At 39.6% G+C, this 13491-nt stretch overlaps 1 protein-coding gene across 1 annotated transcript in view; it reads left to right on the top strand.

Moving 5' to 3' along the window:
* Positions 1–13491, top strand: part of pigg (phosphatidylinositol glycan anchor biosynthesis class G (EMM blood group)) — an 87207-nt gene that overhangs the window by 38383 nt on the left and 35333 nt on the right. Inside the window, exons 9-10 of the mRNA XM_006781851.3 lie at positions 6422–6825; positions 11185–11376. Coding sequence (XP_006781914.1) covers positions 6422–6825; positions 11185–11376 — 596 coding nt within the window. The remainder of the gene's footprint in view (positions 1–6421; positions 6826–11184; positions 11377–13491) is intronic.

Below are 13491 nucleotides of genomic sequence, written 5' to 3' on the forward strand. Positions count from 1 at the left end.
GTCAGGTATTAAATCATTCTACAGATATATTGAAATGTTTAACTATTCATAGAACAACTGTATTGAGCTTCCATAATTTGGCTTCCTGTTGATGTTGGAATTGATTTTAAATGTTATTGATTCCTTCAAAGCTACATATGGATTTAGTCCTGCTGCTACTCTAGAGTGTATATAAAAGTGCCGTTGTGTATCATGCCATGTTTTATTTCTCGTTCCAAAAGTGGTGATTAAGCGCTTACAATCATGGCCATGATCTCCACAGCCAAGATCTTTTTAATAACCTGTGGGAGGAAATGCAGTTAGTGGACTCTGTGTCCTCAAAGTCATGACTGACAAACTCATTTTGATACTGAGATTAAATAATAAAGCTGCTTTATTGTTGAACTGTATTTGTATCAAAGGATTAAATTGATGAATTCCCAGGAATCCCTGAATATTTGTCAGACAAGAGGAAATCTGCTCAAAATTACAAACCTTTGGACAGATTTCACACAAAAGTGTGTTTGAAGCTACTACCAGATGTAACATGTAGTGCTGGAAAATGTGACAAATAATCCTAAGGCACAATAATGTTGTATACTTTCAGGAATCCATTTAGATCTAAGTGCAGAGCTGTGTCTGGTTAGACTTGACAAATAACTGCTTTGGGGAAACTGTCCAAAACATATATTCACTCTGTCCTCATTACTTTCAGTGCAAGGTGGAAACGAAAAGAAAAACTTGCTGCTCCAGCAAAAATGTGATGAGAATTCCATTTAAGTGAGTTTTAATGACACAAAGGTGAGGTCATTTTAAAAAAGTAGTTCTGTACAAGAGCTGTAAAGACGTGTGAAATACCTGGAATGTGTATCTTGTTTACGCATTCGCCTATCAAGTGATGACTCCCAGTTTGATCCCAGGAGGAGACACTGATTCTGTTGGGGTTGCGTCAGGAAAAGCATCCGGTGTTAAAAAATAAATAAAAATCTGCCAACTCAGACATGCGGCGCTACCTGCTGTGGGAGACCCCTTGTGGGTAAGAGAACAGCCAAAAGTGGCTTATATTTTTCCAACAACCAAAAAAAGGCTAAGAATCCCTTAATAAATGATTCTATTGAGTCTCTCATGACTTTTGTAAGGAGCTTACTCTAGTCTGTCACCAGCATGAGCGTTTAATATGATTTCTTATTATGCCTGAGTGGAAAAAGTCATATTTTAAATGGCAGAGCTCGGAAGTCAGTCTGAGTCAGTATTACCATTTCACAGCTGCGTGATGGAAAGGCAGGTTCAGCTGGCAGAATATGCTAAATCAAACACACATACTGGACACATTGGTTTCACAGGAAAAGTGATGTTAAGTGGCATAGATGCAACGGTGGCATCAAAGACCCTCCAATAATTTTAGGCTAGAAAGACTAAAAGGTCATTTGCTACATCAGTAGCTGTGCTTTGTCATGAAAAGGCTTTTGGCAGGGCAGAGCAATATTCTACTTCAGCACATTAGGCTTCAGGTCAAGTCCTGATTTATGTTCTACTCTACATGGAGCCCTCAGCATGGTCAGAGAATATTTATGCATTATTTAGAATCTGCTCGAGTCAGTAGACGACCATATCGTAGCTCTCTTCATGGTTCGCAGATTAATGTGAAGATGAAAAACCCTCATATGTTTGTTTAATGTAAAACCACACCCATAACCCTAGCATTAGTAAATAAAAACAGCCCCGTGAAGACATTTTTATTTAGAAAAGCATTTGATTAATTTCTTCTTATGCTGTTTTTATAGTTTTATTGTTTTACATTGTTTTATTTACTGTTATATTGTTTTTATATTCCCATTTCCTGTATTGTAAAGCACTTTGTGATTTTTATATGTGAAAAGCGCTATATAAATAAATTTTACTTACTTACTTACTCTTAATTAACTGGTTTCTTTTAAATATATAGACTAAAACTTCCTTTTTACAACATATATGATGATTGTTTCTCGACTAAATTTCCTTGACTCTCAGCAAAGAACATGATGGGAGTATAATTTCCTCCCAACCCAGTAAGTGATGTGTAGACCAGCCAAAAGCACAGAAAACTAAGTCAGGATATAATTTACACTCACCCAGCAATTCATTAGGTTCACCTGTTCAGCTGTTTGTTAAGACAGAAATATAACTGTACACATGTCAAGACGACCAGCTACAGTTCAGACAGCATTAGAATAAAGGTTAGTGCCAGACAGGCAGGTCTAAACTGCTGATCTAATGGGATGTTCCTGCACAGGCGTCTCTAAGGTTTATAAAGAGTGGTCTGAGAAAGAGAAATTAGCGGTGAGCAGCAGAACTTTGGGGGGAAAGTGCCTTGTTGATGTCAAAGGAAAATAGCTTTAACTGCTCTGAGCTGTCAGAAAGGCAACAGTAACAAATACTGACTTGTTATAACCAAGGTGTGCAGAAGAGCATCTCTGATGCACAACAAACTGAAACTTTAAGTAAGTGGGCTACAGCAGAACACCACACTAGGTGCTACTCCGGTCAGCTAATAACAGGGAAGTGAGGCTACAATTCATATTAGGACGACCAAATCTAGAAAATTCTTAATGTTAGCTTGTATAGAAAAAGACAATGTACTGATCCTTGTTGTATTTAACGGTTGACGTGCTTGGGAACAAAATTGAGATAAAATGAGTCCTGTCCTGCAAGTGATGTCTGAACCAAGTAGGATCGCAAAAGTCTCCATTTTCTTTCAATATATTCTACAAATATATATTGTAGGAAAATGACCCTACAATATTACAGAGAAAACACCAATAGTCAGGTGACTATTGGTGACATCAAGCAACCTTGATGCGGAGGAAGAAAGGAGAGACTTAGGAGGATGAAATTATCTGCCCTGACCTGCTGGTGAAAAGAGCAGACAGAGAAGTCGTGGCACATAGTTGCCCCTCCCCTAAACCTGGTTCTGTCTGAGGTTTCTTCCTGTTAAAAGGGAGTTTCTTCTTCTCACGGTTGCCAAGTCCTTGCTCAAAGGGGGTCATCTGATTGTTGGGGTTTTCTCTGTATAATTGTAGACTCTTTATTTTGCAGTATAGAGTTGAGTTCAGCCTAGGGTCTAGTAGGCACTAGTATTTCAACGGGTCCAGTCTCAACCCTTTTTTCAAAAATATCCAAGACCAGGATATGACCGAATGCATCAAAAGAAGCAGTTCTTTCTAATAATAGCTGAATAGCAATTTTGCCTGGAAAGCGTTCATTCGAATGTCATTGAATGAACAGTGACTACCTCCTCCTCCACTCACAGTGGAGGAGGTGTTGAATACGTATGCCAGTGATACTTTTTATAATAACTTTTCTATAAACTGAAGTATCTCTTGAGTGTTTTGCTCTAGTTTTTCTGTTAAACCCGATGACTAACTTGAGTCATAAATGTGTCACCTGCTGTATTGCTAAGGCATGCAAATTGTATACTCAATGATTTAGTGAAGTTTTATCTATCCTGCATCACTTGGTTATATTAGCCTGGGTAAATGTTGCTACTTGTTTTTGCTGTTTTTCAAGTAATATTTTCATTAAGTATGTATCCATCTACTTTGAAACCCTGCCATGAACACAGATTAGTATGCAGCAGGCTTTTCTGATTTCACAATTTGCCAGCCACTGAAGGAAAGAGCAAGGAGCAGTGAAGCTGGAAAAATATATTACAGCTTCCTTTGGGATGTGACATGTTTTATCTCAAAAACAGGAGCTGTAGGCATAAAGGCCATCAGTCCTTTTCTCAGTAACGCATGGATGACTTATAGTTTCGTACACAGAACAGATGAACAATCTCTACTTAAACTATGGGACTCGTAGAGAACTATATTTTGGGAGAGTTTAGGAACACGCCATTTTTTTTTTAAATCTAGAAGATATTCATAAAAACCTGAAAAGAGCTTAATAAAAATGCAACCTGCTCTTAGTGCACTGTTAATATATGAAAATGTATTCACCCACGACTTTTATATCCAGAGTTAAGTAATGTTTTTCTCTTTCTGTGTATACATAACTGCTAGACCAAATATTTAATGACCGGGCATCTTGTTTAGAGAAGGATTGGTGTAAAGGTTGCAATAACAATAACCTGGTGTAAGGGGAAATTGTTCTGCAACAGCCCGGTCCCACAGCGAAGCCACCACTGTAGCCTGGAGGGGCTGAATATATCATCTTAGCCTATCTTTGTCATCAAGGCAAAGACAGGCAAAGATGCATGTCTGTTGTTTGTTAGGTTAAAATATTGCTGTTGAGCTAAGAGGCTGGCTGAACTCAGCCTGAACTTAAGCTCATTGAATAAAATCATTTGCAAGTGTTCGATTGGACAAACAGCAATCTTAAAAATGGGATTGAAGCATCCATAACAGACCGACTGCAATTTATGAATGACAGCTCATGGTCACTGTCAGCAGTGCCAAGGCAGGAACCTGCTTCTGTACATCCTGTAGTGACATGTGATGGATGATCTGATGTTTGGCAGTAATTTTTCTGTTCATCGTAACAGGAGTCTGAACGGTGTACCTTTTTAAATTTGAGTGCAAATAGCACATGCATCGGTTAACGCTTGTTCTCGTTTTGGTCTGCATGAATAGAGCAGGCATAACGGGTTTGAAATTGAACTGTTTTTATACCTCCCGCTGGTGACAGCTGTAGCTGGAGGCATTAATTTTGGCCATAATGCTTTGTGTCTTTCCCGTTTTTGAAGACGGTGTAGCTCTTTGAACGCCGTCAGAGATTTCTTCAAGTTAGTTAGAGACGTTCCCTTGGACTCAGAGATGAGCTAAGTTTGGGTGTGAAAGGCCAAGGTCAGCGTGACCCCACAATACCGTTTTATTTATTTGTTTTTATAATTCAGATCTTATTGAATTAGACATAAAAACATCAACACAGAACAAGGCAGAACAATACACTGACATACAGAGAGGTATATAAGTCAATTTGTGCAATAAGTTGTTGGGTAATATTGATTTGGCGAACATCCAGTACACACAAGTTATGTTTTCACTTTGGATTTGAAGTCACAGAAACTTTCCCGTTGCTCTTAGGCCAGCTCATTTTCACAATTAAGCCAACATCTTCTCATAGTCAGCAGTGTTCATTATCTGTTCAGTCCACAGTTTTAGCATCAGGGTTTGAGATCATTTCCAAATCACAAGAATCAGTCTGGCATGAGCCTCTGGACAAACGACACTTCAACCATTGGCCCATATATTCCAAAACATTTCTCCAATCAGGAAAAACTTTGGAACACTCCCATAATGCATGTACCTAAGTGCCTCTTTCTGCCTTACATTATCAGCATAAAACACAGTTAATTAATTAATTAAGTCCATTTTGTGTATTCAGTTCAATTCAGTTTTATTTATACAGCGCCAAATCACAACAATAGTCACCTCAAAGGGCTTTATATTGTAAGGTAGACGCTACAAAAATACATGCAGATAAAAACCCCAACAATCATATGACCCCCTATGAGCAAGCACTTTGGTGACAGTGGGAAGGAAAAACTCCCTTTTAACAGGAAGAAACCTCCGACAGAACCAGGCTCAGGGAGGGGCGGGGCCATCTGCTGTGATTGGTTGGGGTGAGAGAAGGAAGACAGGATAAAGACATGCTGGAAGAGAGACAGAGATTAATAACAGATATGATTCAATGCAGAGAGGTCTATTAACACATGTTGAGTGAGAAAGGTGACTGAAAAGGAAATACTCAATGCATCATGGGTAATCTCAAAGGAGTATAGTAACACTGATTAATTATTACGACAGACATTTTTAGGCATAACTCATGCCTAGCTCATGAATTCTCAGGAACACCTTGGGAATATTTGTTAAAATTTGGCACAAACATCTAATTGGACTTTAAAATCTGATGGTCATGGTCACGGTCATTGTAACCTCACAGCCCCGATTTAAGAATCTATGCTAATTTTGACAGAATTTCCTACAAATTACGGAATAAATGAATGAGGTAAAGTCTTTTTTTTTTTTTTTTAAAGGAAGCGCCTATTCAAAGCTTTCATTGTTATGAACTGCTACATGACTGCTAGAAGCACGAGGCAGTAATCCTAGTACTGTGAAGTGCATGAGTCATATAATGAGTGTCACGAGCTGAGGTTTTCAGTATTGTGCTATATTAGTGTGAATCACCCAAGCAATAGTTTCATCCATCTAATTGTCCCACTGAGAATTGTGATGCCATCACTCTGGGGTGGGCGAGGTGAAAGTAGGTTGAGTATGTAGTCGGGCCTGTGTGGATGGAATAGCTTTTTCCTCTGTATTTAAAATGATCCTAAATTTAACAGAATGAGGTGCAGAAATTAATACAGCTGTGGCGCAGAAGATATTGGGGGCCTCTTTTATTTTTGATTTTACAGCCTGCTCTAAATCTCCTGTTTTTTATTCTCTTTTCTTCTCTTTCACAGTCTCCTCTGAGGAGCAGTGAGGTTGACTGGTCGCTGTCAGAGCTGGATGTTTTGCTGCTGGCCGGCACCATCGGTCACACTCTCAGCCTGGCGGCCAGCAGTTTCGTAGAGGAAGAGCACCAAACCTGGTACTTTCTGCTCAACACGCTCTGCCTCACCGTGTTCCAGGATGTCTGCCGCAAGTACTTCAGAGAGAAGAGGGGCTCTGGAGATGACGAAGAGCATATCCTCCCTTCCAAAGACCGTCATCCTTCCGCTCACCCCAAAGCAGAGATTTTCTCAGAGAAGTGGTTAGCGTTAGCCACGCCACCATTCACTCTGCTCTGCTGCCGGCTACTGCGCTCCCTCAACCAAACTGGGGTGCAGTGGGCTCATATCCCTGACGTTGGGCATTGGCTCAACAGGTGGGTTTATTGATCTAATATTAACTTTGATAAATGCTTCAATTTTAAGTAGTTTAAATATTTGAGTCACTGTATTTTATTCATATCAAGAAAATGCAGGCAGTATTTGGAAAACAATATAAATTAACTGGTTTCACTGATGATTAATCACCTAATGCCATGTAGTAGTGAATTTACACTCACTGCCAAATTTGAACCCAACCATCTGAATGCTGCATCAGAAATCTAGACTCATCAGTCTTCAATTGTCTAATTTTGGAGTTTCCTGTTGCTAGCTGACAGCAATTGCAGTTACTGCTTTTGCGTTCAGAGATGCTCTTCTGCATACCTTGGTTGTAACAACTGGGTGTTTGAGTTACTGTTGCCTTCCTATCAGCGTGAAGCAGTCTGACCATTCTTCTCTGGCTATCACTTAAATGCCTAAATTGCATAAATCCACAAGTTGCTACCATGTGACAGGCTGCTGGTAAGATATTTCCATTCCTGAGCAGTTGAACAGGTGTTTTATTAAGTGGTCAGTGATTGTTTCCCAGTTCCAGTCACTTTACCTGAATAAAAACCCAAAGGCACTCATATTTCCTCTTAGCAAGTGGTCAGTTGCTAGTAGATTAGCCAGCTACCTCCTGGATAGCAAGACAAGTGTTTTTATGTGCTAAATGCTAAACTATGTTTATTAAGTAGTCGCTAAGTTTGTGTAACTATTGGTTGGACAGATAGTGATCATTGTATTGTTAGTAATTACAGCTGTGAAAATCAACCAATGTTAGAAAGGACAATAAAACTGTAAATAGTTGAGGAGAAATGTGGAGGATTATAGTTCTATTACTACAGTGGTGCTTTTCTTGCACAGTCATATTTTTCATTGTTACAGAAACATTGATTCTAATTCTAATGCATGAAAGCTAGTAATACTACCTAACTAACCATCACTGTTGGTTTGTGCACATTTATTGTTTAACTAGGCAGCAAAGCAAATAGAGAGTGGCAACAGCAACAGCTTCTTGGTTGATTCAAGATTAGCTTGGCAGCATTTTTATTCCTAAATCGCTCCTCAAGGGAAAATCAGACGACTCTATGAATAGCAAAAGGATAGAGGGTTCTGTCTCTGATGTGTTTGTGTTAAGCTGTACAAAAGGGCCGGGTACAAAAAGCGATTACACCGAAGTTCAGAAGTTTATCTGAAATCTGTTACATGCATGCATAAATCCCTTCAAGCGTATTTGCTCTCTTATACTCAAAGCTAAATTTACAGTGGTAAACTGATTGCTGATATGGCTCTACAGCAAAATCTTCACTATGTTGTTTCTGAAAACCAGTGTTGTATTGTTGGTGTTGATGGGCTAGCAAAGCTGAGGACCATTACTTCTGTGTCATGCTGTATGGTATATTTCTCTTTTTACGTGGATATGTGGCAGCATGAAGGTGACAGGACATAACAGGAACTTATTTCCAACACAACTACAATTTGAAAAAAAAAAACCCTACACTTGATGTTTTAGGACAAATCAAACAGAATTCAAAAAGAACAGGCGTAGTTCACTGTTTAAGGATAGAAGTTCAACCGTCACATGGGGATACATTCGTTGCAGAAAAGCAATCTGTCTGCAGACAATATACTCAGTAGGCTAAAATGCAGTGCAGCAACAAGATTTTCAATCTCAATTTGTTTCTCCACCTACGCACAAATGCAACAGATCAATGTAGCAAATTCATTGATGTTCTCTGGGGAAAGCCGTGATATAGGATATTACTTACTGTAGTAGACGTAATGAAAGCGGTTCAGTGAACAATACATTTAGATTTCAATGCTAGATATAGACATCTAATGGAAGCTTTGTGGTGTTAACACACAGAGCAAGTCTTTTCTTCTGAAACTAAAACATTTTAAATGTGTTTTTCTAGCTGAGAAGCTGATAGGACTACCCACTTACATTTTCTTTTTTTTTAAAGATTCAAGAAGAGAAAATCGTCTTCAGATTGCCCAGACTGAAGGAAAACTGTGATTTCTCTGTAAAAACTGTGGCTTTTTCAGAGCCATTAATATTCTGACAGCAGTGCGAGGCAGGGGGATTATAGTTTGTTCTTTAACATTCATCACAATGTGGAACAGAGATGTGGATTCTGACCTTTTCCCTGTCCAGTGTTGCCCTTTCTTCCTACCTGCAGTGCCTGTTGCTTGGATAATGAGATCCAGGTAGCGTTATGCCTCATCTTGTCTCAAAGTATTCAACGTCCACTGCCAGTCTGATCCAGCTAATGGCTAAATACACGGCTTCAACTTTGATATGTCCTTTGATGTCTTACTATTTCCTATCGGTGCTCAGTGTGGCGTTATTACAGACTTTAATCCAGTAAACAATTGAGGGGCTGTGCCTCTTTTAAATTTAACCTGAATCTAGAGGACTTGACTGACAGTATTTCATCTCATCAAAGTAAATGCTCATCTTCAGCCTTCAAATGAGAACCTGTAATGCTTTCTCTTCGTGTGTTATTATATATACAGTTACACTGGTGAACCGTCATATTAAAGACAGTCAGTTCACAGTAATGAGGTGAGTGTATGTCCAAGTAATCCCTGAGAGCCAGGAGCTAAAGCGTCAAACTGCTTTAATCAGCTGGTCTATCAATATTTTTTCTTTTCTTGGATTTGTCGAGTCAACTCAGGGACACGTCTATGGCTGTGAAGACAGAAGCCCCACCCACCTGTGGGTGGAGCCAGGTGTGAGGGGCAGCCCAGTCAGAATACATCTGGTTTTTCAAGAGTGTGGCCTTAAAAGGAAAGGAGAAAATAGCCTTTTTTAGACAGTAAATTAACTGTTAGATGATAGGAATTCACAGTTCAGAATACTAAGGATTATCCTGAAGTGTGTAACGCAAAGCCACTCTAGCTCTCTTACCGTAACAGCCTGTTTACTTGTCTAAACAAGAAAGGGCTAGCTTGTCTACAGGTTGTTCAAAACTCTGCAGCGAGGCTACTGACCCACTCGAACAAGGGAGCTCATATGACCCCTGTTTTGAAGTTGCTACACTGGCTCCCAGTCAGATTTAGGTTCCATTTTAAAACTCTAGTTTTAACCTTTAGAGCATTACAGGGACAGGCCCCTCCCTATACTGCTGATTTGATTTGTACACATACCTGGTAACCTGAGGTCTTTGAATCAAAACCTTTTAGTGGTCCCCCACACTCGTTTTAGAACTCGAGGGGACCGATCTTTCCAAGCTGTTGCCCCCAGACTGTGGAATGCACTTCTACTATTTCTACGGCGTCTGGACTCGATGGAGACCTTCAAAGAGCAGCTAAAGACATTTTTTATTTCAAAAAGCTTTTAATTAGACGGGTGTTTTATGATGTATTTATGACTGTATTATGTCTTCTTACCTTCTTGTAAAGCACTTTGTGACACATGTCTGAGAAAGGTACTATATGAATAAACTTTACTTACTTACTACTTACTAGCAGAGTCCAAAAATAATAATTCCACTTGTCTTTGCACTAGGATGATGTCGGAGTAAATGTGCAGTCATATTCATTGTGTTCCCACTAGTGCTGTCAGCGTTAATCTGAAATGACGTTAACGCCACAACACGGCAAATCTCTGTTAACGAGCTACCGCGGATCGCCTCATGCGTGCGGCTGGACGGCGTCAACACGTTAACGAGCAAACTGCGCTAACGCACTAGTTCCCACCCATGTAATTGAGCATTGCGTGGCACATCCGACATACTGTTTTACTTTTGTCCATGACGCGCTTACCTTCAGGGTCATACATCACATGAAGACCAAAATAGTTCCAAAGGCCAGATCTGAATGAGGGTGGGGGAGGTTCAATTTGCCATGTTGCAATGAGCTTAGCTTCTGTCTTGCTAGCTTGTGCTGCGCTCAGTGGATCTGCGCTTGGTGGATCTGCACTCGACAGTGTGGCCTAGGCGGAGTAGTTGAACGCAGATCCACTGAGCTGTCAAACAGACAGAAAGTTGATAAAATAAATTAAAAATGTTGTATTGTTCGATACATATGCGTACCGAACCGAAAGCACTGTATCGAACGGTTCAATATCGATACGAGTATCGTTGCACCCCTAATATATATATATATATATATATATATATATATATATATATGTATATATATATATATATATATATATATATGTATATGTAGAAAGAGAGAGATATTGATATAGATATCTATAAACTGACCATAGATGTGGTTTGCCTTAAGCCACCAACTGTAATACTTTGAGCATTTACCTTAAAAATATATAAACTTCATTGTGAAAATTGCAAATCCCTTTCTCATCATTTGAGTGCCTGGCACGTTTCTCAGCCAGTGACTGTTCTCTTCCATTTTCTCTCTAGCTCTGAGCACAAGGTGGTCCTCTCCCTGCTGTCCGCTTTCTGTTTGGTTCTCATCTACTTCCTGGTTCAAAGACGGTGCTCGTGGGTCTCGAAGGTCGCCCTCGCCCTCGGGCTTTTGGGTGTGTACAGCTATCGGGCAGCTGTCGGCAACGTCCTGTTTCCCTGGCATCATTCTGGTCGAACTATGTCCAAGTAAGTAAGTCTTTGTGAACCACGAAACAGTGAGTTCATTCACCATAACAGCTGGCAAATTGCTGTCCCCTGGTATTGACTTGATTGAAAGTTCAGGAGTGCCAGGCTGTGCTGTGATGCAGATGAGCGTGAAGACTCTAGTGCTGCTCGTGTCATCTGGGACAATCCCTTACTGTGATGATGAACTGCAGTACAGTTTTTTCGCTTTACATCTACCTACAGTAAATCTCCCTGACCTGGTGTAACGTCGTGTCCTCACGGTTTTGACAGTGTCTTAAATTAAATTAATTACACTAAAAGAGGCATCAAGCAATCTATAAATGTTGATTTAAATTGGCAGCCAGTGGGAACTGCAGAAGTATCGACAGGTCTTTTCTCCTTCAACACATCTCTGGTACGGCCGCATCACCACTCTCCCCTCATGTCATCTGTAACTTATGAAACTAAAGTATCACATTCACAACACAGCTATTTAATTAGAGTGGTGAGTACAGAAGAAATAGACTAACATGCAGAATATTGGAATAATTTTTGTAAGTAAATTTGCTTTTCATTTGGCTTGAAAATGAGTTTTTTAGCTGCAATGACTGAAATACAGATCGATGTGTTTGTCTCTATTCCTGAGCAGCAAATAGCTGTGCAGGCCACAAAGTGAGGTTCATATTTGTAGTTTTGAGTATAATGTCTAAACAACTGTTGGATGGATTGCTATCATGTTGGATAGACATTATTAATATTTACCACTTGTACTGACTTTGGATAGATAGCTTGATTTAAGACCAAAACCAATGGCAGCCCAGCAGCCTCATTTATCTTTATATCTCTGTTAAGTGCTAGTTAGCATAATTTTAAATGGATAACCTCACTGCATAGCCACAAGAGTGGAGCTGCTGTGAAAATTGATGTAAAAGCAAAATGATTTGTAAATCACTCAAACCATTGAAGCGGTTGACTTGAAGAAGGGGACCAGGTCGCCGCTAGATGCCTTGAGTGAGAACGAGTTGTGTCAGCGGGGCTTCAGAATTTAAGGTTGTCAGTTGGTTTGTGTAGCCTTCAGATAGTTCCAGTACGTGTTTAGTGGATAACATGCAGACTTGTTTTTTACCTTTTTACATTTTAAAATTCCATCTCAAAGTTTTGTCCGACTACATCGCTTTAGTGCAGCTAATGTTTCTAACTAAAAGTGTTTATAAAAGTATATGAACTATTCCTGGTCCATTGAAGTGAACAGAGATGACGTGGCTGTCTCTGGTCTCCACTTGCAGCTAATTCTCATCACCAAAGTAACTTCAGAATGTCAAGACAAACATAAGATAGCAATAAAATGAGTCAGTCTGTTATCAGTTGCCTAGGGTAAATTTGGCAACTTGTGCAATGTGTTTGTGATAATACGATGGCAAACTGTGATAAATCAACAGAAACTGCAAATCTGTTGCCGTCTGCATACACAGAAATTCAAGTTACTGATTTAACCTCCTAGGACCTGGCGTCCACATATGTGGACATCACATTTTGGGTTGTCTAGACCAAAATACTAAATTTTGCTCTACGAGGGCCCAATATCCACTTACGAGGACATTATTCTGTTACTGTTCTATCGAAATTGAAAGCGAATGTCCTCATGTGTGGATCTTATTTTTCTCAGAAACAAAAATCAGGTAGAAAAAAAAAAAAAATCATATTTTTTTGTTTTTGCATTCATCAGGTCCCAATCAGCCAAAATAGCAAAGAGAAATTAAAAATGCATGCCATGAAAGAGTTTGGGTCTCAGGAGGTTAAAATTTAAATTCCAGTCTGATTCACACAGAGTTGAAACAGACCTTCCTCCACAAACAGTGACGTAGTTGCTCAAGATGACAAGTTAACATTAAAATCACATGGGGGGTGGGGGGGGCACAGTAGCCATGCTTTCATATAATATAAACACAATACAATCCTGTTGCCAACCAGTTGAATAGATTCCCCCTTTGCAAATATACGTGTCACAGACTCAGATTGATTACAATGTGTTTGCAAACTGTCCTTTTTTAAATTAGACTGCATTTATTTACAAACCTTCACCAGTTGGTCTGAGAGTGATTGCAGCCAGGCCAAGTCACACTGTGATTGTTTGAA

Source organism: Neolamprologus brichardi, chromosome 2 (assembly GCF_056152115.1).
Source record: "Neolamprologus brichardi isolate AB-2024 chromosome 2, ASM5615211v1, whole genome shotgun sequence".
In the NCBI taxonomy this organism is placed as follows: Eukaryota; Metazoa; Chordata; class Actinopteri; order Cichliformes; family Cichlidae; genus Neolamprologus; species Neolamprologus brichardi.